Below are 21,984 nucleotides of genomic sequence, written 5' to 3' on the forward strand. Positions count from 1 at the left end.
GGATAGGCAAAAAAGTGACAGACTTGAAGGTGGCAATTTTGCAACAAAAAAACTTCAAAAACAGACTCCAAAGAGAGACTGCTGAACTTGAATTAATATGCAAACTAGATACCATTAACTGTGGTCTAAATAAAGACTGGGAATGGTTGGGTCATTACACCAATTGAATCTATTTCCCTATGTTAAGTTCTCCTCACACCTTCTATGGGCCATCTTAATTATCACTTCAAAAAGTTTTTTTTCCTCCTGCTAACGATAGCTCATCTCAATTGATTTGACTCTGCCTGTTGGTATGCATACTTCCACCTTTTCATGTTCTCTGTATGTATAAATATCTCCTGTCTGTGTGCTCCATTCTATGCATCCGAAGAAGTGAGCTTTAGCTCACGAAAGCTCATGCTACAATAAATTTGTTAGTCTTTAAGGTGCCACAAGTACTCCTGTTTTTTTTGCGGATACAGACTAACACGGCTGCTACTCTGAAACCTCCCAGGATAGGGTGACCAGGCAGCAAAAGTGAAAAATCAGAAGAGAGGTGCGGGGGGGGGAAATAGGAAACTATATAAGAAAAAGACCCCAAAATCATGACTGTCCCTATAAAATCAAGACATCTGGTCACCCTATCCCAGGATCGTATTAGCTCTTTTGGCTACAGTTTCACACTGGGAGCTGATTGGCCACCACAACCCCCAAATCTTTTTCAGAGTCACCACTTCCCAGGATAGAGGCCCCGTTCTGCATGTCAACATTGGCCCATCTCACTAGGAATTGGGCTGAGACCCAGTGAACCCATTTCAGGCAGGGGCCACAAAACAGCTGGAAACCATCGTAAGTCAGGGAGGGGAAAGGCCCCTGTACCCCATTCCCCATCCCTGAGCCAGCCAGTCCCTGCCCTGGGGCCAGATGGGAGCCAGCGCCCCCTACAAGGGAAAAGCCCCAGGCCCCATTCCCTGCCCCCCCCGGCCACACAGGTTCTGGGTCGTCTGTGACCCACCCTGTAAATGGAATCCCCCTGCTCCCCAGCGCCTGCTCTGAGTTGGGCAGGGCCCCAGCGCTGACCGTGTGTGCGTGGGGGGGTGCCAAGCTCTGTCACTGCCAGCCTCGGGGAAGGGACCTTGGCGGGAGGGGGGATGGGCAGCTGGAACCCCCCACCCCACCCCCAGAGAGCAGGACTCATCCCCTCCAGCAGGGGGCAGGACCCCCCCACCCCCCAAGAGAGGACTTGTCTGGGAGCCAAGGGCTGACACCATGACTTCAAGGACGCTGGGTTACTGGAGTAACTGGATTTATTCCTCCTAGTACAAAAGCCAGTCGGGGGGGGGGGGGGAGCAGAGACGAGGCAAACAGCAGGACCAGGGGGAGAGGGTCAAGCTGCCTTTGGGGCAGCCCCTTACAAGCCATCACCGCATCAACCTTATGCTACGCCCCCTGCCCACAAAGCCCCCTGTCCCTCCCCCATCCCCCTGCACCCACAGTGACGGCAGCTTGGAGCCAGTGCCCCCACCCCTGCCACTGGTGCGGTCGCTGCTGAAGAAGCCGGGTTTCCATGGCACAGTCTGTGGTAGGGGGTTGCCCTGGCTGCTACCAGTAGCAGGCGCTGGTCCCTGTTGTGCAGTCCCCAGTGGCTACCCCAGGAGGGCGCTGTCACTGCTAGTGAAACCAGATCTCCATGGCACAGTCCCTGATCGGGGGTTGCCTTGCTGCTACCAGTAGTAGGCGCAGATCCCTCTGGTGCAGCCCCCGGTGCCTCCTCCAGGGGGTGCTCTCACTGCCCTGGGTAGCACCCTCCCCGTGGCACTGTCCCCAGCCCTCAGCGCCGGGCCACGTGCACCTGCACCACATCCAGCAGGCCCTGCGCCAGCCGCAGCACCTCCTGCTCCTCTCCGGCCGGAAAGGCCTCGTTGGGGATGGTGGGCGGGGGGTGGTAGCAGGGATACTGCGTGGTCTTGTCGTCCACGCCGTGCCGGCGCAGTTCAGCCACTTGTGCCGGCAGCCCCTCCAGCCCGGGGTCGTAGGCGGCCACCTTCTGCGCCAGCGAGGCCAGCGTCTGCTCCCGCTCGAAGCGCTCGCCCCGGTCGTACACGGCAGCCGCCAGGGCCTTCTCCACGGCGCGGTGGACCTTGTAGAAGACCCAGTTGGTGCAGCACTGCCCCACGTCATGGCCAGCCGCCCGCAGGTCGCTCTGGGCCTGCCGGAGCCAGCGCCTGGCCTCCTCGGCCTGGGGACGCCGGCCGGCCTTGGCCCGGTGGTACGACCAGAAATCGTAGTGGAAACCACGGTCCCTTTGGCCGGTGAACTCCCTGCGGCTCTGCCTGTGGTGCCTGGCCTCCCCGTCCCATTCGTTCCATGAGGCTGAGAAGCCCTGGTGGCTACTGGGATGGCCTCTGCCACCCGAGGCCTGGGGGCTTCTGGGATTGCCCGCTGCCCGGGGCTTCCTGCCCTCCTCCAGATCCTGGATCCTCTCCCGCAGGTACTTGCAGACCTCGTTGGCCATCTCCTCCTGCCCCACGTTCTTGTCGGGGTGATAGCGTAAGTAGAGCCGCCGGATCGCCTTCCGCCGCTCCCCCTCGGGCAGCTCCCAGATCTTGGCCAGGCAGGTGTCCACCTCCTCCTTCACCTGCCCCAGCGACTGGCGGTACCATGCTTCCCGCCTCTCCTGCTGCTGCTGCTGGTCCGGCACGGGCACCAGCGCCCGGCCGCGGCCATCCACCTGGATCCTCTTGAACTGATACAGGTCATTGGCGCTCACCTCCTCCTGGCGCCCAGCTCCCAGGTTGATGCGGTACATGGGCACCGCTCCGTCCGGCAGGACTTCCAGCACCACAGCGTACTGGTAGCACTCCTCGGGTGCCTCTGGGTCCAGGTAACCCACGTAGTCACCCCGGGCGAAGGTGTTGAGGATGCTCATGTCCAGGCTGTCGTACCACTCCTGGGGGATCTCCGTACCAGGGCTGGGCAGAGTGTAGGCGTCAGGGTGGGTGCTGGGTTGCAAGGGCACCCCGTTCCTCTCCAGCACGCCGAGCACTTCGACGGGGTCTTTGCGGGCCAACATCTGCATGAGGATTGACCTGGATTCCCAACGCAGCATCCCTCCCATAATACTGTCCACCTCCAGAGCCAGCCTGTCCAGGATCTGGAGTGACAGGCCCAGATCCATCCTCTCCCAATGCAACAAGTAGACCCGGCGCCTCCCGTCGGCATGCAGGACCACATGGACAACCCGGGAGGCCTGGGTCCCCTCCAGCCGCTCCCCGCGGTGCATCATCACCATCTGGATCTTCTCACAGCACACCACCTCCAGCCGCTCGGCGGAGAAAGCCACCTCCCGCTCCTTGCTGGCCGTCTCCGCCTCTTCTTCCTCGTCCCGTCTCTGCCACCTCAGCAGCGCCGCCAAGCCCTCCCGGAATTCGGGAGACACCAGGATGCCTTGGAGCTGGTTCCGGCTCTCGCAGAACGCGCCGTAATGGCACAGCTCTAGAGAGGCCTCCTCCAGCTGCAGCTCCGTGATCTTGGACAGGAGCTGGGGCCTCAGGGGCTGGGGCAGCTGCCGCACCAGCTTCCAGGGGTCGTATTCTGGAGAGGGCAGGTGGCATCTGGAGAGGTCCACCAGGAAATGGAAGGTGCTCCCCAAGGCTTGGCTAACATTGGCAGGGGCACAGTTGTTGAAGACCAGGGTGGTGGAGCAGTAGAGCTTCCCGTCGGTGCAAGGCAGATGGAGCTCTTCCACCCTGGAGAAGTCCGCTTTCCCTTGGCTGAGCAGCTGGAAGAGATGCTGAGTGGCCCGCAGGACGGTCTTGGTGAGGTTGGGCTGCAAGATTTCCTTGGCTTGGGTCTCCTGGTGGATCCGGCGCAGCACCCGGGCGTAGTGCTGGACGGAGGGCTCCTGCTCCACCCCCAGCTTCTGCAGCAGCTCGCTGTAGACAGCCACCAACGGGGGCACGGTATAGAGATAGGGCCGAAACTCCTGCTCATCCCTCAAGGAGAAGACCACCTGGCTGCCTTCCGCCACCTGCTCCCCCTTCACCAGCACCACCGGCAGCCCCGCCAGGCAGTCGGCGTCGAAGCCCCTCAAGTCGCGCTCCAGGTAGCCGTACGTCTGCATGAAGATGCGGGTGCGGGTTTTCTGCCCTTCCTTGGTCTCACACCGCGCTTGGCACACGTTCTTCAGGTTGTCCAGGACCATCGGGGCTGGCACAGCCTGCAGCACTCCCAGACGCTCCAGCACGGACCGGGCGTTCTTTGGGCAAGGGACCAAGGGCAGGGCAAGGATGACAGCGGACGTCCAAACCAGGGCCACATCCTCCTTCCGTGGCACCACCAGAGCACCCTTGAGGGCCACGGGCTGTGTGTGAAGGACACAGGGTGGATGGAAGTTCCCCAGTTCGTCCGGCACCCTCCGTGGGGTGAGGAAGCGGATGGACGAGACTCTCTCCAGGAAGTGATCCGACAGGGAGTCACTGGGCTGGGACAACAGATGCAACAGAAGCGCCTCCCGCTGGGCGGGGAGTTCGCCGGCCGCCGCGCCTTCCTGCCCCGCCTGACGCTCGATCCACGTGGCGAACTCCACGAAGTCGTCCTCCGAGGTCTCCCACTTCATGCCCACATCCCGCAGGAAGGCGTTCACCGTGAGCTTCTCCACCCTCAACTCCTCGAAGAACACGTCGGGCACGAACCTGGCGTCCAGCCGCATCGTCTGGAAGAGCGACACCTCTCCGTCGTAGAAGCAGGAAGCTGGGCACAGGGCCCCCTGCTTGTCCCGGATGAAGCTGACGGGCCCGAAGGCTGAGACAATGGTCTTCTTCTCCGCCGGGTACTCCTCCCGGTAGTGTCTTTGGATGGTGAAGAGCAGCTTCAAGGCCTCAAGCAGCTGGGACTCTGGGAGACGGGGCAGACTGGGCAGGAGATGGCGGATGAATTGCTGCAGGTCGTTCAAGACGCCAATGCTAAGGCTTTTAGAGAGCTCCCGATGGAGATCTTTGTCCTGGAGCAAGACAGTCTGCTGGTCCAGCTGGTACAAGGCCTGGAAGTCCTTCGAGAGCTTGGGGATCCTGGTCTCTAGGATGTAGACGTTGTGGTAAAAGGCCAGCGCCACCCACGTCCCCTGATGTGTCTGGAACAAGGGCAGGGACCGGAGCTGAGCCAGCAGGTCGTGCTCCAGCTCCTCCACCTTTTCCGTGAGGAACCTCAACAGCCCGTTGGTCTCATAGGACTTCAGCTCGCACCAACGGAGGCCCGTCCTAGCGCCCAGCTGCTTCAGCACCAAAACGGGGTCGTGTGTCTGCAGCAGGCGCGGGCGGATGCAGTGGAAGCGGATATCAAGGGGGATCATCAGGATATCCAGCTTGGCAAAGCCAAGCTTGCCCAGGGATTTTTCCACCTCGCTGGTGTACCCATGGATGATGGTGGGCAGGGAGACCAGAGGAACCAGGCGCTCGTCTCCGGGCTGGTCGCTGCAGACGGGGAGGATGGCCTGGGACTCGAAGAGGGAGACCAACTCTCTGAAGGCCTTGCTCATGGCTTCTTCCTTGCCTTTGCTGGCCTCATAGACCATGTGGTTGAAGAGCTTCCACACCTCTTTCAGCCACTTCCGGGCCTCTGCTGACTGGGCCTCCCAGTCCGGCTGCCCCAGCACCTCCTGGATGAACCTGGCCGCCTCCTGCAGGGTGAATGCCTTCAGGAAGCCGGTCTGGAGCAGCAGCGGCTTCTGCTGGACGCGGTAGGCGAGGAATTGGCAACGCTGCCACGGGAAGAGGCAGTGGGCTCTGCTCTGGAACACCGGCTCCCGGGTGCTGAACGGCCGCAGCATGCCGTCGTGGGTCACGGAGAGTGGCAGCCCCTCCAGGTCCCGGACGTCCCCTTTCCGCAGCTCCTCCAGGCAGAACTCCAGCAGGCGGGAGCAGCTGGACGAGTCCTTCAGGGGCGTCTCCGAGACCCGGCAGGGCGGGTCCAGAGGCAGCGCTTTGAGGAAGCAGCGGAGAGATCCAGGATTCAAGGTCAGGACCTTCACGCCCGCCCTGTCGAACTCGGCATGGATCTGTCTGAGGCCTTGGAAGGCCGGGACGAGCTTCATCTCAAGTCTCTGGAGGATATGGCTCATGGTGTCACAGGGCTCCTCCTGCAGGAAGAAGGGCTCCCGGAGCAGGCGTCCCTCACCGGTCGCAGTCCATGTGATTCTCACCATCTCCATACTCTGCACATGGAGGCGGATGGTCTCTGTCTGGTAAATGGGTATCAGGGGCTGCTGCATCTCCACAATGAGCTTGTAGACCCGGTTGACCAGCTGGTGCCAGGGCGGGGGCACGCACTCCCTCACGGCTGGGAAGTAGCTGAGATACTTTGGCTCCAGCATCTCCCAGCAGGCCTGCAGGGTCATGAAGCGCAGCACCTCCCCCAGCTTCTTCCGCAGCCAGTCCAGCAGCCGGCAGTAGAGCGGAGCCAGCAGCCGCTGCATCAGGAAGCCGTTCCAGGCCGTGTTCTGGCTCCCGCCGTCCTCTTTGCGCAGATCGCGGCGAGCCGAGTCCACCGAGAAGTTGCCGTTGATGTGGACAGGCAGGCCGGTCTCCAGCGGCAGCGGCAGGGTGCAGAAGGCCCTGCCAGGCCGGACTGCGTCCAGGCAGGCGGCCACGGCGCCGTACGGTAGGCGCTCCGGGTCCGGAGACTCCTTCTTGGCTGCATCATCCACCCCGGCCTGCCACACCACTCCCCAGCTGGTGGGAGGCCGAGAGCGGCCGTGACTGACTTTCATCGTGTAGACCACCCTCACCGGCGTGGCCTCCTCGCTGCCCGACACAGCCATTTGGCTCAGCCGCTCCTGGAACGCCTTTCGCAGCATCAGGCTGCCTTCCTCCATCTCCGTCTCCACCCGCAGCAGCTCCCGCGGCTGCACCTTGCCCTCGGTGATCTCGGAGAAGACGACGGTCCTCAGATGGCGAAGGAACAGCACCAGGCTCTCGGCCTCCTGGGCCAGCGCCTCCTGCATCTCCTCCAGGTCCTCTTCGTGGATAACCCGCTGGCACACCCGCGAGCCAGCCGCGCCCTCCGCCGTCCGCAGCGGCAGCCGGAACAGCACGCCCTGGCTCAGGTCGAAGAGGTCGGGCAGGAAGGTGGCGTAGACGTCGGGGAAGGTCTTCTTGAAGTCCCCGTTGACGCTGAACATGGCGCCCGGGTACTGCTCGCTGGCCGTGGGCACGTAGCGGAGATGGGGATCGAAGACGCCCAGGGCGCTGTCGCCCGTCAGGAAGGCGGGGCAGTCCGTCAGGTGGAAGACGGCGTTAAAACCCAATCCATACTTGCCCGTCTTGTCCTGCCGCCCACCTTTGCCCCCCACGCCCAGCCGCTGGATGCCCTCGATGTCCTCCTGCGTCAGGGGCTTGTCGTTGTAGACGCAGAGGGCGGGGCCTTGCAGGCCCCCCCACTCCTCGGAGATGACGCGCTGGGTGGGGTGGTGGCGCCGGTCCCAGACGAAGTGGAGCCGGCTGGCGCCGGCGTCGTCGGCGTTCTGCAGCAGCTCCTTCAGCACGTCGCGGGAGGACGAGGAGTATTCGCGCAGGATGTTCTGCAGCCGCACGGTCAGCTCCTCCCGGGCGCCGAACTCCGACGCCCACGGTGCCAGCTCCAGCCCCCGGATCTTCCCCTGGACCAGCGCCCGGTGCCTGATGGTGGGCACGCCGTAGCACAGTGCCAACTCCCGGGGGATCTGGCCGTGGCACAAGGGCATCCCCTCCTCCTGGGGCAGCCAGGGTGTGTCATCGAAGTGCAACTTGGCCACTGGGCGCAGGACCCCCTGCTGATCCGGGAAGAAGATGCCCTGAGCGTCGTAAGCGGCCACCGGCTGCCGATCCGGCGAGGCCTCCATCAGCCCAATGGTCACCAGCCTCAGCACCAACTGCAGTTCCTGTGGGGACAGACTCTGCCCAGCTGTCTTCCTGGCCAGGTCCCGGAGCACACACGTGTAGTTCTCCAAGGCGAAGGTCTTCTGCAGCCCCACGCACCCCCACAGCGCCTTGAACCCCCAGTACTCCTGCGGCAGCTGGTGGAGATATGGGGAGGCCTCGAATGACAGCTCCCAGGCCACTGCCTTCACCGGCTCAAAGTGCGCCCCCACCAGGACAAAGGAGAATGCTGCAGCCTTCTCAGCTACCTCCTCCTTGCACGCGGGCTGCTTGTTGAGCAGCTTGTCCAGGTAGGCGTAACACTGCCGCGCTGTCTCCTGCAGCTCCGGTTTGGGCAGAGCGTTGGAGCCCTGGCACGCCTCCGCCAGCTGCCGCAGCACCATGCCGGCCGGCGGCTTGCGGCTTAGCCCCAGGAAGTCCCAGAGCGCCTTGGAGAACCTGAAGTCCCCTCCCAGGTCCTTGCCGGCCAGGACCGGTTGGATCAGCCCCACCAGGCTCCTGTGCTTGTGGTGGTAGAGATCGGTGGGCCGGCAGAGCTCATAGCAGGCACCAGGCAAGGCAGCCGGCAGGAAGGGTACGGCACGGAAGGCCACCTGGGCAAGGTTGTCCAAACCTTGTTCCAACAACTGCTCCAGCAGCTCCAGGATGCGGCAGATTCTCTGGCAGCCCTGCCGCTGGTCACGCTGCCAGAGAGCCTGCACGGTACGGGCCCGCTCCAGCAGCTCCTTCATCGGCACCACGTCCTTGGCCATGCCCAGCCCCTTCAGCCGCAGCAGCCTCTCCGGCGCCAGGAAGCCAGTCCCGGTGGGGAAGCGCCCGTCCTGGGGGTCGTACAGTGGGGCGGCTCTGCCCTGGGGGTGCACCAGCTTCCCGATGGGCTGCAGCTGCCCTCGGGGGGTGGTAGGGATGCAGGACACAGAGGCCAGCAGCTGGTCTACCCTGGCATCGCTCATGTCCATGGCATGGAGAACCAAGGCGTCACGGTCGGGTGCGTCCAGCGTGCCCATGTTGGCAAACACGATCTTCTGGTAGAACCCCACCCAGTCATAGGTGTTGGGCAGCAGGATGTCCTCCTGGCCACTGGCCTGGAATCCAGATCGCACCCAGATCGGCAGCTGCACGGCCAGAAGGGGCTCTGGCAGCAAGCTGGCAAAGACCCTGGCGGCCGTCTGCCCCACCCGCGTGTTACAGGTGATGTTGAAGTCCAGGAAACGGGCGTTGTTCATGGTGCACCATCGCCGGCCATCGGAGAACAGCGCCAGGTCCTGCCCATCGGCCAGCGCGTGGTAGAAGGCCTTCACGGCCTCGGTGAAGGGATGCCTGGCTTTGCCGGCATCTGGCCAGAAGGTGTGGTATTCGTAGTCCTCCAGGTCACCCTCCTGGTGCATGTCTCGGAGCAGGCTCAGCGCTTGGAGCCAGGCAGCCGGCACCGCGTCGCGCAGCAGCGCCCAGTTCCACTCGCCCTTGGCTGTGGCATCCCAGAGTCCTTTGCGATTGGAGAGGACGGCGAAGGCCCCGTGGAGGTGAACTGGGAGGCCGGAGGCAATAGGCAGGGGCAGGAAGCAGAAGACGTGCCCTTCAAAGCCGTCCAAGTGTGGAGCCCACTTCCCCGGCTCAGTGGGGGTGAGCGGCAGAGCCACTCCAGCGCTGGGGGGCGAGGGCCGTGTCCCGTCACGCATCCCCTGCTGAAACAGAACCAAGGACTCGCCGGTGCCCTGGCAGGTGTGTACCAGGTAGTGGCTGATGGTGATGTCCAACTCCCACTGTACCGTCAGTTGTTCGATGCTGGACTGGCCCGTCCTGGAGTCTCCAGCATCCTCAAGGCTCTTGATCCGCTCCCGGCACAGCGTGGCCAGAGACTGGGTGGCCTCCGGGGAGGGGGCCTGGTTGGGAAGGCGCTTCAGCGACACCTCCCGCACCCCACGTAGAAACAGCAACAAGAGGTGGCAAAAGTCCCGGAAGCCGCTCTGGAGCCTCTCGACCCGGTCGATGCCGAAAGGCACCTGGCTGATCCGCGACTCCCGGGCCTCCTCCTCGGTACGGAAAGGCAGGCGGAAGAGCGTCCCCGGGAAGTCGAACGGCTCCTGCGTTTGGAACCCAAACAAGCCCTGGTATGGCCGGAACTGCTCGGCGAAGGTGGTCAGCGTGGCCGGGCGCTGGTGCAGGTCCAGCCGGATGCCGGGGCAGGCTGGGTTGGGGATGTGCTTGCGCAGGTGGGTGACGTTGGGGTCGAAGATCAAGAGGGTGCTGCCGCTCAGCACCAAGGGCACATCGGTCACATGGTAGACGGTGTTGAAGCCCAGACCGAACCTGCCGATCTTGCCCTCCTGCCCTTCCTTGGTGGCAGCTCCCACCCGAATGATGTTGACTAAGTCTTCCTGGGTGAAGGCTGCATCGTTGTAGGACCAGAGGGCCGGCCCGTGGCAGGCGGCCATGCCAGGATCCAGCAGCCCGGCCGTGCCACCACTGTGGCGCCGCAGATCCAGCAGGAAAGAGCATTCCCTGGCACCGGCATCCTCCGCGTTCTGGATCAGCTCTTTGAAGAGGTCGGCATCTTCCGTATACTCCCGCAGGATGTTCCAGATCCGCGTGGTGATGGGCTCCGAGGGCCCCCACGCCTCAAACAGCTGCGGCTGCAGCACCCGCGTGCTCAGCAGCGCCACCCCCAGGAACGTGGCTGTAGCCTGTGCCACCGCCTCATGCACCACGGCCAACTCAGCGTCGTCACCTTCCAGATCCGCCAGGCTGGCCCGGTCGATGTCGCAATACAGGGCCGACGAGGCTGGCCGCAGAGTGAAGCCGGATCCTCCCGGAGCCTGCACTGGCACCGGCAGGTCTCTGTCGCCCTGGTGCCCTCTGCTTTTCAGCCAGTCTAGGATGGCCACAGTCAGCCGCAGCTCCGCCTCGGTGCCACCTCCGGCGCGGCCCTCAATCTCCTTCCCCAGCCGGCACAGGGCCTGGCTCAGCTCCTCCTCGCCCACCGCATCCCGTGCCCCCCAGGCCAGGAAGAGCCGGCGGTAAGGCAGCAGCTCCGGGGGGACTCTTGGCACCAGGCAGCTCAAGTCCAGGCCGTCAGGGTAGGCCAACACCGCTGTGGCTGGGACGGAGAATCCATTGCCGGTCCAGAGGACAGCGTGGGACGACGCCACCCCAAACTGCCTCCGGTTCTGCTCCATGTGCTGGTAGATGACGTGAAGCTTCGGCACCAGCGTCCTGATGTCCTTGGGCTGGTCTCCCTGTGCCAGGAGCAGCAGGTTCACCAGCACCTTCTCCGGGGGGGGCGGGCGGCTCAACCCCAGCTTCTCCTCGGCCGGCTCTCGGAAAGCGTCCGTCAGCGGCATCGCCAGCCCCGCCAGGTCGGCGTAACGGGCTGATCGCAGCCTCTCCGGGGGAAGGAAAGATCCATTCGGCTGGCGCTCGGTCGGGTCGGTGGCGGGCACCCAGGCCAGGTCACGCAGCCGCTGCAGCTTCTTCTGGCAGAAGCGGCCCAGCGCCGGGGTCCGGTTGCACAGCTCGAGCAACGCTCGGGATTTGGCCGCGGCCCTGGGGGCGTCTCTGGCCTGCTGGAGCCGGCCCACCTCCTGGGCAGCCTCTAGCATGTGGTCGGGGGTGATGGCTGTCTCGCTGGTCTTCAGCCCCAGGGCACAGAGGGACCGGAGCACGGCCGTCTCCCGGAAAGCCACGGGCGGGAAGCACCGGGGGCCCAGCAAGGCCCGGAAACTCGTGTTTTGGGGGTCGAAGAGCTCGTTGGCACGTACCAGGGTCCCGCCGCAGTCCATGAAGGCCAACTCCTCGCACAGAGCCTGCAGCTTCTTGCTGTGCCCGAAGAGGGCGTCCCCGTGCCGCAGCACCCACAGCATGAGCCGCTCGGCGTCCGGCGCCCACTTGGCATACACCCCCTTCTTCACCGCCCTCACCGCCAGCAAGGCCAGCTCTGCCGCCCCAAGCAGCTTGTCCCGGGTCTGCAGCAAAAGCCGGCGGTCCGCCTCGTCCCGGCACCGCAGCACCGGCTCCGGCAGCACCAGGTCTTCGGGCACTGCTGGCACCGTGCTCCTCTCCAAAGCTTGGTAGCTGCCGGCTGGCACCAGCCCGGCCGGGCAAGGCGGCGAGACGGAGGGCATCTTCTGGAAGATGGGCAAGCTGCCCAGCACCACGGCCTCCCGCTCGGAGAGGGAGGAAGCGGGCGCCTGGGAGAGAAATTGGCAGAGGATCCTGCCGCGCTCCGGGGGCAGGGAGCGCAGCCGGGCAGCCACGCCCGCCACGCCCAGGCGGTCGAAGGCTCGCAGCGCGTTGCCGGCCGTGGGCGCCAGGACGTAGTCTGTCAGCTGCCGGTGCCAGAGCGCTTGGTCCCACCGGGGGATCACCGTGCAGCCCAGAGCCTCCAGGACGCCCGATTCATCCTCAGTCAGGCTGCGCCCCTCCCAGCTCCGGAACAGCAGCGTGGGCGTGGGCGAGAGCCGCGCCAGCTGGAGGCTACGGGCGCTCGTGCCCAGGGGGGCCAGGGGGACGAGCGGGTGCCCCTCAAACGGCGCCAGGGAGCGGACATGGTGCTGTAGGAAGTCCCAGAAGGCAGCCAGCCACTGGCGGGGAGGCTGGCGGGGGTGGCCGCCCGGGCACCAAGTAACGTGGGTAGAGCCGCCTTTGAACCAGTCTGCGGGGAGGGCGGCCTTCAGGTTCTGCTTAATGACAGCCAGGTCCAGAGAGACGAGGTTCCTGAACAGCCCTGCAAGAACCACAGAGACCCGGGATCACAGCCGGACCAGAACCGCGTCGGCTCCCAGTCCCACACGCAAACCCAGAGCCGCGTAATATAGTCCACCCGAAATGCAGCCACCTCTGGGGTGGGGGTGGAGGTGGCTGGGTATCTGGGGACCCTTCACCCGGCTCTGGGACATGGCCCCTCTGGGGTGGGGCGCAGGGGGCTGGTTACATGGGGACCCCTCAGCCGGCGCTGGGACACGGCCCCTTTGGGGTGGGGCGCGGGGGCTGGGTATCCGAGGACCCCTCGCCAGGCGCTGAGATGCAGCTGCCTCTCGGATGGGGTGCAGGGCACGAGTAACAGGGCCCAGCAACGTTCATGTTGCCCCAGGCACGCCGGGCAGAGACGGGCACCTGAGGAGGGACGGTTCCCACTTACCCTGCTCTGCAATCCAGTGCAGGTGACTCAGCAGGGCAGGTGTCAGATCCTCCGGCAGAAAACTGTCAGCCAGGCCAGGGAGCAGGATCCTGGAAACCAGGAATTCAGAGAGTTAAGACAGTGGGGCTTGGGGGGGTGGGGGTGGATAGCAAGGAATGGGGCCTGGGGCCTGTCCCCTCTAGGGGGTGCTTGTTCCCATCTGGCAACAGGGCAGGGACTGCAGGAGCGGCGCCAGGGTTTCTGGCGCCCTAGGCAGAATTCGGGGGGGCGGCATTTTGTGCGCTCCCCATGGGGCGCGCGGGAGCTTCCGGTTCCACCCCCGACACGCCGCCGAAGAAGGACCCTCCGCCGAAATGCCGCAGGCGACAGCACCAGTCATCGAGCTGCTCAATTGCCTGCCGCTGTTTTCTGCGGCACGTCGGCAGAAGGTCCTTCGGCGGCGGCGCAACGGGAGTGGAACTGGAAGCTCCCACGCGCCCTGTGGGGAGCGCACAAAACGCCGCCCCCCGAATCCTGGCGCCCTAGGCAACCACCTAGGGTCGCCTCATGGAAGCGCCGGCCCTGAGGGACTGGCTGGCTCAGGGGGGCGGGGATTGGGACCTTTCCCCTCTAGGGGGCACCAGCTCCCATCTGGCCCCAGGGCAGGGGGCTGGCTGGGCGGGGGCAGTGGGTTCCCCGTTCCGTGGGCTGATGCGTGGCCCTGGCGTGAACCGGGTCCCTGCGTCTCAGCCCGGCTCCTCACAGAACCAGGAGCGTAGCTAGTGGGGTGCAGGGGAAGCGGCCGCTTCCCCTCAGCACGTTTTCCAAAAGCGGCGCCTTAGTTAGGGGTTGCCATGGTGCCAGCGGGCGGGGCCCATGCTCCGCTCTGAAGGGGGGGGCAGGGGCTGGTGGCGCCGGGCACAGGAAGCGGAAAGCAGCGGCGCTAGCAACTGCAGCCGCGGGGCTGGTCCCGGGAGCAGCATGGAGCGGCCGCGAGAGGTGGGTGCGGGCAGCCCAGCTCCCCCTGCCTGGGGCTCCCCTCACCCGCCGCGGGGCGCGGGCTCCTCCTCTGCAGCACTGCCCGCCGCGGGGCTGGGGCTCTCCCGGGGCTCTGCCCTGCATGTGCCCAGCACCCCCGGGGCTGCTCCTGCCTCCCCGGGCTGGCCCCAGATCCCCTCCCCTGGGAGGCTGGGGTCCTGCTGCGGCTTGCGCCCCTCTGCCTCCTCCGTGGGGCAGGCAGCCCCAGGGGGTTGAGGCCGTGTCACCCCTTCCCCAGCTTCCCCCTCCAGCAGCCCCCGCACCGCCCTGCCGGGCCTGTTCAGCTCTGCCCCATGCAACCCGCCCCTACCGTGGGGCAGCCCGGCCCGGGGGCACTGGGGGAGCCGCAGCAAAGCCCCGCCCGGAGCTGGTGCACGGCATCAGCCTGCAGCGGGGAGCGGAGCCACCCCCCGCCGGCTCAGTTCAGCCCAGCCCCACTCTTAAAGGGACACGGACCCCACCGCGGCTCAGCCCGGAGCACGTGGGGGTGTCACCTCACCCCCTGCCTGGGGGGCCCGGCGAGGGGGGTGCTCGGCACCATAGCAGCGCAGAGGGGAGGCCAGCGCGGAGCGGCCGGAGGAGCCAAGGCAGGCATGGCCAGAGGAGGAGCCAAGGGGGGGTGACTTTTGTATGTTTGCTCCCTCTTAGAATCTGGCTACGCCACTGCCCAGAACCTGCTTTTCCCAGGTGCCGCGGGCTGGTGGAGCCGCGCTCGCTGGGTGCCTGGGAGGCGGGTGAGGGGCCAGGGGCTCTCTTACCTGGGGAAGGCCTCGCTGTCGGCATAGACCGTGCCGCCGGCACCCCCGAAGCAGACAAAGCCCCCATCAGCGCGTGGCAGCAGCTCCAGACCCGCCAGCTCCCCGTAGCGCTTGTCTCCGGCCACATACTCCAGCAGCAGCCGCTTGTCGGCCGGGTATCGGGCAGGACCCACCCGGCCCAGGACCTTTCGCATGTAGGCCGGCGTGGCCTCCTTCACCGCTGGGCCCCCCGCGGCCAGCGCCCGGCGCACGTGGGCTGGCACCGTGGCCAGCGGCTCACCCGCCTGCACCAGGGCCTCCTCCAGCACCCGGAGCGTGGCCTCGCCGGCCCCATTCTGTGGCAGGAACACGGCGTCCGTGGCTCGGAGCCGGCGTGTGCCGGGTTGGCCGGCCGGCACCAGGGCTTCCATGCCCCACAGCTGCTGGGAGATCCGTTCCACCAGGCTCCGGTAGCGCTGCTGGTGCTGGCTCAGCTCCGGGTCGGGCCAGGCGCCATAGGGGTCACCGGGACAAGCCGCCGCCGCCACCACGACGGCCTGGCGGTAGGCCAGCGGCAGCACCGCCTCGGTCAGCAGCTGGTTCCACCGGGCGGCGTGGTCCCGGCTGCGGTCTTCTTCAGCCCACTGGACGTGCCGCCGGTCGTCCGTCAGGTGGAAAGGGGCGTTGATGTGGAGGGGCAGTCCTGTGGCATTCTCCTCCGTGGCTGGCAGCGGCAGGAAGCAGCAGAGGTGCCCGGCACAGCCGCCCTCCAGTGGGTATGCCAAAGCCACGCCAGGCAAGCTCCCCAGCGCGCCCGCCAGCTCCGCCAGCTCCGGGAAAGCACCTTCAGTCGGCACGGCCGAGACCACCAGCCACTCGCGCTCTGTGTCCCCGTCAGCGGCTGTGCCGTGCGCAGCCACGGCCTTGATGCAGGCTGCGGTGGCCAGCGCCGCGGCGGCTACGTCGTCCTGGACCAAGCCCGGCCCGTTGAGCGGGCGCGGGGCAGCCGTGGTCTCCAGCAGCTCCGTCGTGGCCCCCTGGCCGTCCACCATCTTCAGGGCCAGGCGCCGGACGTGGCGGAGGAAGAGGAGGCAGGTGGGGGCGTCGTGGATGAAGGCCAGGAAGAGCTGGCGCACGCGCTCGGGGCTGTACAGGTTGTCCGAGATGCCGGAGGGTTCGTGGCGCAGCGGGAAGCGGAAAAGGGTGCCGGGGAAGCGGCCGGCCGCCGGGGACCCCTCGCCGCGCCCCATGACCTGCACCGCCCCCCAGAAGGGCGCAAACTGGTCGGCCAGCTCCGCCGCCTCCTCCAGGTGCCACTGCTGCCCGCCGTCCGCCAGCGCCGCCCGCTGCGGGTCCAGCACGCCCAGCCAGGGGCCGCTCAGCACCGCCGGCAAGTCTGCAGGGAGAGGGGATGAGAGACGAGGAGCCCCAGCTGTGACCCCGATCCCCCCCAGAAACCCCCGGGCTGTGACCCAGACCCCCCGAGCTCCCCCAGAGACCCCCTGGCTGTGACCCCAACCCCCCTCAGAAACCCCCGGGCTGTGACCCAGACCCCCCGAGCTCCCCCAGAGACCCCCTGGCTGTGACACCAAACCCCCCAAGCTTCCAAAGAGATGCCCCGGCTGTGACCCCGAATCCCCTGGGCTCCCCCAGAGACCCCCCTGGCTGTGGCCCAGATCCCCCGAGCTCCCCCAGAGACCCCCCGGCTGTGACCCCGAATCCCCTGGGCTCCCCCAGAGACCCCTGACTGTGACCTCAACCCCCCCCACAGACCCCCTGGCTGTGACCCCAAACCCCCTAAGCTTCCAAAGAGATGCCCCGGCTGTGACCCCGAATCCCCTGGGCTCCCCCAGAGACCCCCGGCTGTGACCCCGAATCCCCTGGGCTCCCCCAGAGACCCCAGGCTGTGACCTCAAACCCCCCCAGAAACCCCCTGGCTGTGACCCCGAAACCCCCAAGCTTCCCCAGAGACTCCCCAGGCTGTGACCCCGAATCCCCTGGGCTCCCCCAGAGACCCCCTGGGCTGAGACCCCGAATCCCCTGGGCTCCCCCAGAGACCCCTGGCTGTGACCCCGAATCCCCTGGGCTCCCCCAGAGACCCCCCGGGCTGTGACCCAACCCTCCCCCGCCCGAGCTTCCCAGCGTGGGAGGCCCCTGCCCCCGGGGGCTCTCACCTGTCAGGTGATAGACGGAGTTGAAGCCCAGGCCGAAGCGGCCGACGGTGCCGGGGTCGCGCAGCTTGTGGCTGTCGCCCGTGCTCTGGATCCCGTCCCAGTCGGCCTCCGAGAACAGCCCGTCGTTGTAGGCCACCAGCGCCGGGCCTGGAGCCGGGGCAGCGAGTCAGGGGCGGGGCCTCGACCCCCCCACTCCCCAGACAGCAGGTGAGGGGCGGGGCCTCGACCCCCCACTCCCCAGACAGCAGGTGAGGGGCGGGGCCTCGACCCCCCAGACAGCAGGTGAGGGGCGGGGCCTCGACCCCCCACCCCCCAGACAGCAGGTGAGGGGTGGGGCCTCAATTCCCCCTGAACCCCCAGACAGTGCCTGAAGGGTGGGGCCTCGATACCCCTGACCCCCACCCCCAACAGCATGTGAGGGGCGGGGCCTCGACCCCCCACCCCCCAGACAGCACGTGAGGGGCGGGGCCTCAATTCCCCCCGAACTCCCAGACAGCATGTGAGGGGCAGGGCCCCATCCCCTCCAGACACCACATGAGGGGCAGGGCACTGATCCCCTGCAGACACCGTGTGAGGGGCGGGGCCCCGATCCTCCCAGCACCCCCAGACAGCACGTGAGGGGCAGGCCCTCAATACCCGACCCCACCAGACAGCACATGAGGAGCGAGGCCTGATTCCCCCAACAGTGGATCAGGGCCCCGACCCTCAGGCACCACATGAAGTGGGACTCTGATCCTCTGATCCCCTAAACTAGCCCCCCCCCGACACCGTGTGAGGGGCAGGACCCGCAGCTCCCCTAGACATTGTATGAGAGGTGGGACCCCCGATTCCCTAGCTCCCCTCCCCCAACCCTCCTCACCCCCCATCTGCTCCCATTTCCTCACACACACCCCTTCAGTCCTGCCGCCCCCCCGTCACCCAACATAAATCCCTTCCCCAGATCTGTCACCCTTAGCCCCCCCACCACTGGCTCCTGCCCCCTCGTACCTTGCACTCGCTGCAGCCCCTCCGCGGCCAGGCTCTGGGTCCCGTAGCGGCGCTCATCGCACAGGAAGATCACCTCCGTGGCCCCCGCATCATCCGCGTTCTGGATCAGCTCCTGGGGGGGGGCAGGTGCAGCACCCGTCAGCACAGATCCCACCCGCCCCCGGCTCATTACCAGCCCCCCGCCAGCTTGGGCACATGGCTCCACTGAGTAGGGGAGCCAGGACTCCTGGGTTCTCCCCCCAGCTCTGGGAGGGGAGTGGGGTCTAGTGGTTGGAGTGGGGGGGGTGTCCTGCTGTGAACCCCCCCAAGCCCAGGACTCACCTTCAGAATCTGCCCCCCATCTGGGTACTTGCGCAGGATGCTCTGCAGGTATTTGAGGAAGGGGGGGGGCCTCTGCCGGAACCCCCTCCTGTGGAGAGCGGGGGAGAAAGACGTGCATCACTCACCAGGAGACATCTCCCATCCATCCCCCAACACAGGCCCATCTACCCAGATATCCCGCCCCCTCCCTGCCCCCTGGATCAGCCCCATGGCTCCATCTACCCAGGTATCCCACCCGCTCCCTGCCCCCTGGATCAGCCCCACAGGCCCACCTACCCCGGTTTCTCAGCCCTTGCTGATGGGAGGGGTCACTGAGCCCTCCTCAGGGGCTCCTGCTTCATCATAAACACACCCTGCCCCCAATTGCTGTCTGTCCTCAGGTCCACCAGCCCCCCCTCTCCTCCCCCATCCATGGGGTGGCTAGGCTCGGATGCGATCTCCTCTCCAGCCACCAGAGGGCAGCACTGCCTCAGGAACCAACCACCCCCTTCCCTGCCTCCAGACCCCTAACAGCCCATGGGGGACAAGGGTGGGGGTGGCCGAGCCCTGGGAAAGGCGGAGAGAAAGGGGGACTGGCCTTTCCTGGGGGCTGGAGGGCCAGGCTCCGGGCTGGGGGGGATGAGGAGGGGACCTCCCTGCAGGGGTGAACGAGAGCCCTGCATGGCTTGCGAGGTGGCGCAGGTAGGACAAAGGGAATTGGGGGGGCTGGGGTATGTGCCAGCCCTGGGGAGGGGGGATCGGACTCCCTGCCACGCAGAGCGGGACAACGACCCCCGTGTCTTCACATAAGAGCGGCCATACTGGGTCAGACCAAGGGTCCATCTAGCCCAGCGTCCTGTCTGCCAACAGTGGCCAGTGCCAGGTGCCCCAGAGGGAATGAGCAGAACAGGGAATCATCAAGTGATCCATCCCCTGTCGCCCATTCCCAGCTTCTGGCAAACAGAGGCGAGGGACACCATCCCTCCCCATCCTGGCTAATAGCCACTGATGGCCCTGTCCTCCATCAATTTATCTAGTTGTTTTTTGAACCCTGTTATAGTCTCGGCCTTCACCACATCCTCTGGCAGTGAGTTCCACAGGTTGACTGTGCGTTGGGTGAAGAAATATTTCCTGTCGTTTGTTTTAAACCTTCTGCCTGTTCATTTCATTGGGTGACCCCTAGTTCTTGTGTTCTGAGGAGTAAACAACACTTCCTTATCTACTTTCTCCACACCAGTCATGGTTTTATAGACCTCAGTCATATCCCCCCTTAGCCGTCTCTTTTCCAAGCTGAAAAGTCCCCAGCTGATTAATCTTGTCTCATACAGCAGCCGTTCCATACCCGTAATCATTGTTGTTGCCCTTTTCTGAACCTTTTCCAATTCCAATAGATCTTTTTTGAGATGAGGCGACCACATCTGCACGCAGTATTCAAGATGTGGGCGTAACATGGATATATGAAGCCAATATGATATTTTCTGTCTTAATATCTAACCCTATACAGGAAGTATTTCTTCACCCAACGCACAGTCAGCCTGTGGAACTCCTTGCCAGAGGATGTTGTGAAGACCAAGACTATAACAGGGTTCAAAAAAGAACTAGATAAGTTCCTGGAGGACGGGTCCATCAGTGGCTATTAGCCAGGATGGGCAGGGATGGTGTCCCTGGCCTCTGTTTGCTGGGAAGACGACAGGGGATGGATCACTTGATGATTCCCCGTTCTGTTCATTCCCCATGGGGCACCTGGCATTGGCCGCTGTCGGCAAACGGGACACTCCCAGCACCCCCCACACCCAAACCCCCCAACAACTCCCAGCACCCCCTACCCAAACACCCCCACCCCCCAACAATGCCCAGCACCCCCCTACCCAAAAGCACCCCCACCCCCCAACAACTCCCAGCACCCCCCTACCCAAAAGCACCCCCACCCCCCAACAACTCCCAGCACCCCCCTACCCAAAAGCACCCCAACCCAAACGCCCAGCACCCCCCAGCACCAACCTCTTCGGCTCTGTGGCAGCCATGGGGAAATCTGGGGAACAGAAAACAGAACCGAGCATTAAACACATGGACGTAACCCTCCCCGCCCCGCCCCGCCCCATAGCCGGGCGCATCCGCCCGCCGCAGCGGGGGCACCTCACCCGACAGCCGCTCCCTGCCCCCACAGCCCTCCCGATGGAAATAGGCACCGGGTGGGGAAGGGAAACTGAGGCAGGGCAGGGGGTTGTGTAAGGACATCCAGGAAGTCAGTGCAAAAGCCAAGGGAGGGAACCCAGGAGTCCTGGCTCCCACCCACCGCTGTAAGCACCAGACCGCGCCTCCCCTCCCGGAGCCAGGGGAGAACCCAGGCGTCCTGCCCCGCAGGGCCCCACCTCGCTTGGGCCGGAGCCGGCGGGGGTCGGTGCAGCCGGGGCGGGATGCGGGGACCCCGGCGAAGGAACCGGGCCCCGCCGCTTCTCTAGCTTTATAGCGCCCGCCGCCCCCCCCCCCCTCGCCCCGCCCCGTTTCGATTCCTCAGACCCAGTTCGGTTTCGATTCTGCTCCGCCTGACACGCCGCGCTGGGCAGCGCAGGGGCAGTGGGGGTGGGACGGGGGGGGACAGGGGCGGTGGGGGGTGATGGGGCAGTTGAGGTGGGGTACGGGCGAGGGGGTGGGGGTCAGTAGGAAAGACGGCTGGGTCGTGGGAGACTCTGGGCTGGGGTTATGAGATAGGATATGGGGAAGAGTCAGTGGGGGGTGATTGGGGAGGTTGGACGGGGGCGGGGGGATGAGTGGGGCGGGGGGATGAGTGGGGCGGGGATGGGGGTATCGGTGAGGAGTTTGGGGGCTGGTGGGGTGTGGAGTGCAGTCAGTGGCTGGATGAGTGGGGCAGGGGTTGGGGGTACCAGTGGGGAGATTCGGGGCAGGTGGGGTGGGAGTGGAGTCAGTGGCTGGATGAGTGGGGCAGGGGATGGGAGTATCAGTGGGGAGGTTGGTGGGGTGAGGACAGAGTCACTGGGGGGTGAGTGGGGCAGAGATGGGGGTATCAGTGGGTTGGCTGGGGGGGGTGGGGCAGAGTCAGTGGGCAGATGAGTGGGGCAGGGGATGGGGGTTGGTGGGGTGGAGTCAGTAGGTGGATGAGTGGGGCAGGGGATTGGGGGATCAGTGGGTAGGTTGGGGGCTGGTAGAGTGGATTCAGTGGGTGGGTGAGTGGGGCAGGGGATAGGGTATGAGTGAGGAGTTTGGGGGCTAGCGGGCTGTGGGGCAGAGTCAGTGGGGGTGAGAGGGGCAGGGATGAGGGTGTGAGTGGGGAGGTTGGGGGCTGGCGGGTTGTGGGGCAGTCAGTGGGGCAGGGATGGGGGTACCAGTGGGGGACCAGGATGACAATCTGATCTCCCTCCGCCGACTGACGAAAACTAAACCCAGGTGCGGCGTCCAGCCGGCTCCCTCGGGGCAGGAAGTGGGGTTGGTGCCTGGGGCAGGAAGTGGGGTGCCTGAGCCCCTCCCCCCCAGCTTGAGGGCCCGAGGGGGGTGCCGGGGGCACAGGGAGCTCATCCCCCTTACAGACACCCCAATGTGCATCCCCCTGTGACCCCCCCATCTCCCCAGCCCAGCAGCCCCCCTGGTGCCACCCCATTGCACCAGGCGAAGGGCCCAGCGAGCCCCTCAGAGCAGCTCCTGGGAGCCTTGTCAGGGAGGGGAGACGCGCCCCAGGCGGCCTGCGGGACCCAGGAGTCCTGATGCCCAAATGGCCCTTGGCT

General features: G+C 65.5%; 1 protein-coding gene across 1 annotated transcript; it reads right to left on the bottom strand.

Moving 5' to 3' along the window:
- Positions 1–1,327: 1,327 nt before the first annotated feature.
- On the bottom strand, positions 1,328–20,655 carry LOC123350553 (sacsin-like). The gene is made up of 9 exons (XM_044989186.1): positions 20,617–20,655; positions 20,246–20,276; positions 18,266–18,353; positions 17,945–18,056; positions 16,958–17,104; positions 14,805–16,179; positions 13,030–13,118; positions 2,064–12,615; positions 1,328–1,760 (listed from the first exon to the last, which is right to left on the bottom strand). The coding sequence occupies exons 2-9, from the start codon at positions 20,266–20,268 to the stop codon at positions 1,415–1,417; spliced, it is 12,732 nt and encodes a 4,243-aa protein (XP_044845121.1). The 5' UTR covers positions 20,269–20,276; positions 20,617–20,655; the 3' UTR covers positions 1,328–1,414.
- Between the last annotated feature and the right edge of the window lie 1,329 nt (positions 20,656–21,984).

This window comes from Mauremys mutica, chromosome 15 (genome assembly GCF_020497125.1).
Source record: "Mauremys mutica isolate MM-2020 ecotype Southern chromosome 15, ASM2049712v1, whole genome shotgun sequence".
In the NCBI taxonomy this organism is placed as follows: Eukaryota; Metazoa; Chordata; order Testudines; family Geoemydidae; genus Mauremys; species Mauremys mutica.

Excerpts from the sequence above, each read along its gene's own strand:
- LOC123350553 (XM_044989186.1), bottom strand. The coding sequence starts at position 20,268 with ATGGCTGCCACAGAGCCGAAGAG. Across the intron at positions 13,119-14,804 it reads GACAGCGAGGCCTTCCCCAG|GATCCTGCTCCCTGGCCTGG; the intron begins GTAAGAGAGCCC and ends CCTGGTTTCCAG. Across the intron at positions 12,616-13,029 it reads GCACTGGATTGCAGAGCAGG|GGCTGTTCAGGAACCTCGTC; the intron begins GTAAGTGGGAAC and ends TGGTTCTTGCAG.